The sequence below is a fragment of the Dreissena polymorpha genome, chromosome 4, assembly GCF_020536995.1.
Source record: "Dreissena polymorpha isolate Duluth1 chromosome 4, UMN_Dpol_1.0, whole genome shotgun sequence".
Taxonomy (NCBI): Eukaryota; Metazoa; Mollusca; class Bivalvia; order Myida; family Dreissenidae; genus Dreissena; species Dreissena polymorpha.
The window spans coordinates 34958103-34962035 of NC_068358.1; the positions used below are offsets into that span (position 1 = coordinate 34958103).

Sequence of the window (3933 nt, forward strand, 5' to 3'; positions counted from 1 at the left end):
TGATGAAGATGCACGTGATTAAAAACATCAAACCCTAAATGGTTAATAATGCATGTTTTTTTAAATGTTTTTTTAACAAACGTTACGTTATTACATTTGAATCGACAGTTTCTAAGCTCGACGACGGTGCATAGAGTTGTTCACGCATGTAGTTTCATAAGAGAAAATGAACAGTGAAGGATGATTGTAAAGCGCAGTCGAACACGTTCTTGTCATTCTTTTAAACGCGTTCTAACCGTTGCTTTGATTTTGTGACTTTTTTATGATTATGTTCATGTAATAATTAGGTTACTACATCAGGACAAAAATCGCTTTTTAGTATATATTGTATATTCTCTGAAATATGCTTTTTATATGTAAATACTGTTTAATACCAGCATCATATCAACGTTTTGCATGGTGATGTTGTTATTAGGAAATATCATAGCTAATACTATTTCGTTCTCGTTTGGCTTTATATTTAATTAATGATTATGCTATGGCCAGAGTATAAATTGGTGGTGTTTTTACTTGCAGCTATCGTTATTCCTTTTTGTATAGTATATTTAACGGCATGTGTGGTTTGCAATATTTGATTTCAATGACTATCGCAACACGAATCTCATATATTTATTTCAGTAAACATTTACAAAGAATTAAATTAAAGTCACAATGGTGAAAGAGCACATCATTAATCATGAACATACGGATATCAATGTAACGGGAAACAACATTCATAATTTAAAAGCAATACTGGTACACACAACAGAATAGAAAGTATACGTATGACTAAAACATATACAACGTATCATCAAATACATGCGTGTACTACGGCAAACAAAAAACGCAAGCGTTGGAATAACACATAAATACGTGTGATATTAAATTAAACATTAAATTACATATAATAAATATCACATACAATAAATTTTGCAAAAAGATATTTTTATAATGTCAATTTGTCAATTAAGGAACAAAAGGTATACTAAAAGAAATATATATATATATACATATACTTAGCTCAAAGTTCATGAATTGATAAAGAAATTACCAATATCATCAATACAGTTTTTTCTGGTCCAATTCAATAATTGTAAACATTTTAACATACTTAATCTTCATTTGTAAACGTGAGGTTAAAGTGTATTGCTTATATACCATTAATTCGCCATTTTACAATTAAAACAACTTATATCTATTGCAAAAACGTATTATTAAAATGTTTATATTCATAGAATCTTGATATTTGTAAAAATCATTCAAACCTGATTCTGTAATAAGTTTTCCAACGCTGGATGCCTATTACTTACAAATAAGGTCACAACTTTATACGAAAAGTACAGTTTAAATACAGATCTTACGTTAAAAATGTTTACTAATTTTGAACGTTTTTAAATACCAACATTTATACACCGGGTAAAGTTTTCGAATTTTAAACCCATTTACCGACTATGCGCTGAAGTCGCTCAATATTTTCCGCCTCCACGACTCGCTACCATAATTAAGAATAGAGGCGACATCGGTATTAAACAGATGTGACATGATGTTTATATGTACATTCAAAGCTTTCGTAGCAGTAAACAAAATTGCCATCGCCTTACCCGCTGCTGATTAAGTATTTGAGAAGTGTATATTAGCAACCGCTGCTTTACATTCGTATTCATTAAACATGTAAACGATTTTAATTGGATTATTGTTATATACCACACTATCTTAACATATGAGTCGTTTTGGAAGATAACCCCAAGGAGCATTACAATAACAGGCCACGTTCGTTATCGTTGTCCGCTTACCCTAACCCTTACCCTAATCCTCTAACACCCCCCTACCCCCATGAGCATTACAATACCAGGCCTCGCTCGTTGTCGTTGTCCGCTTCCCTTCAGACATGGCCCATTTTTCCACTTGTTGCAGTAAATTTATCTGAGAACATTTGTTTTGGCCCAATACACATATCGATATATCATTCCACGAATGCCGGCGATGAACATTTTTCCGCTCTGAGTCCTTCAACGTCTTGGTTAAACATGTAATAACATTCCCACTTCCCTTCTAAGCACTCTTCTTGTATTATCTGATGTCGATAAAAATGTGTCCTGCCTCAGGAAAGTCGCTTTAATTTCTTTTCAAGCATTATTTCATTATTTACGGTTTTGTTCTATTAAGGAGATTATGCTTTCGAATTGAGAATTTTTTTCATTCATTTACATTAACGTTTATATTGTGTTTACACTGAAAAAACAAAATCAATATTTAGGATCGTCGGCATATTACATGGTCTATACCCACGATGAAGCCGCGATACATTTTGATCAACATATTTTTTTTTAATAACATCGCTGGCTCGAATGCACTGATACGTTGACTTGCTTTTACAACGTGCATGTGTATCTGAGGCTCTGAGGCGACTGCATATTATTAGGTGTAGATTTCGCTGTGTCTTCGAAGTTTTCACAGTTCCTCTTGTCCGCCATCTTTCACTTCGAACAACGAATTGTCCTTCTCATACAGAGGCATGACTCTGAATAAAGTTTTTTGAATAACGTTTTGAACATAGTACAGTTTACAGTGCATTATACGGTTGTATCAATCTGTTAAACATATGTCTCTCCACTAGCCACGCTATCTTGAAGATTCGTGGTCGTTTGTTTGCCACAGATGCGTTTTATATTGCCCTTCAGTTTCTGGTCGTGAAGCCATATTAGTGGCACCACCCCTGCACTGGCTGCGGCCAAGAGTGTTACAACCTGAGTAAGCTCCGGCGACAGGGAGCAATAACTCGAATCACATAGGGTGTAAACAATGCTTACACACTGGAAAGGGAACCACATCGTGGCGTAAACAATGTTTACCGAACACACAGTTACTATATCTACAGGTTTGTTACCGGCCGTTGCACGTTTTGAGCCCGAATCAGCATTACTCGTAGCCAGGTGAGCATTGTCGGTGTTGGAGTAATGCTCAGGTATTGTTTTTGTAGTAGAAGTAACCTCGGCGATAGCTAATAGATTGTTATCACACGTGTTCCTATTGGTGTTTGTTGAACAGTTAGTTACGTCGCTTCGTTGAAGTTTCGACAATATCAGTTGGAATGTCAGAATCACGATAACAATTAACGGAATAAAATAGGTCAGTACTGTGCACAAAATTCCACTCTCTTCTGACATCAAAATAAAGCATCCGTATTCAACTTGTCCATGTGGCATGAGTCCAGATGTCCAAACTGGGATTACTGTTATAACCGCTACTATCCAGGGTGTCAAAACGATCACCTTCAAAAGTGACTTTTGGAACAGCCACGCATGTAGAACAGGGTGAGTTATATCCAAAAGTCTATCGCAAGTTATGTTGATTATAATAATAGTTGAAACGAACGGTAGCACGATGTCAGAGACTACGAAAATTCTACATACAATTTGTCCTAGTTCCCAAACATGTAAGATCTGATAAACCGTAAGCGGAAGTATGAAAATACCAGTGAGAATATTTGAAACGCAAAAGTTGATTATTTGAACATAAATGGCATCGTGTTTGGTCGACGAGCACATCGAACATAGGACTATAATTAATGAATTTATCGCACATGTCCAGATTGCAAGAATGGCAGAGAACGTTGCTGAATGTCGGTCTAGATTACTCAAAAAGGATTCGTGTATTTCTTGGCTGTATAATCCAGTATTGTAAATGTTAAAAAAACGGCCACCCTTATCTCCGGTATGTGTTTCCCCTGGATATAGTTCATCAGTATAAATATACGACCCATTCAACGTAGCGTTCATGGATACTGGTATTCCAAGTTCAGTCGTTGCTTCTACCATCGTGTGTTTGACTTTGGGTACGTAGCAGTTATATCTGAAATTATGCACATTCGTACATACGTATGCTATCATGAATCATGTACTGAATGCCCGGAATGCCAAGTTGTAACTAGATATAATCGGATCCAAAAAGCGC

At 35.7% G+C, this 3933-nt stretch overlaps 1 protein-coding gene across 1 annotated transcript; it reads right to left on the reverse strand.

Annotated features, from left to right (window-relative positions):
• Positions 1-979: 979 nt before the first annotated feature.
• LOC127879457 (5-hydroxytryptamine receptor 2B-like) lies at positions 980-3643 on the reverse strand. The gene has a single exon (XM_052426308.1). It carries the CDS (start codon positions 3525-3527, stop codon positions 2574-2576), a length of 954 nt encoding a protein of 317 aa, XP_052282268.1. The 5' UTR covers positions 3528-3643; the 3' UTR covers positions 980-2573.
• Positions 3644-3933: the final 290 nt, after the last annotated feature.

Bases quoted from the DNA above. Each gene is read 5' to 3' on its own strand.
- LOC127879457 (XM_052426308.1), bottom strand. From the start codon at position 3,527: ATGTGCTCGTCGACCAAACACGATGCCATTTATGTTCAAATAATCAAC.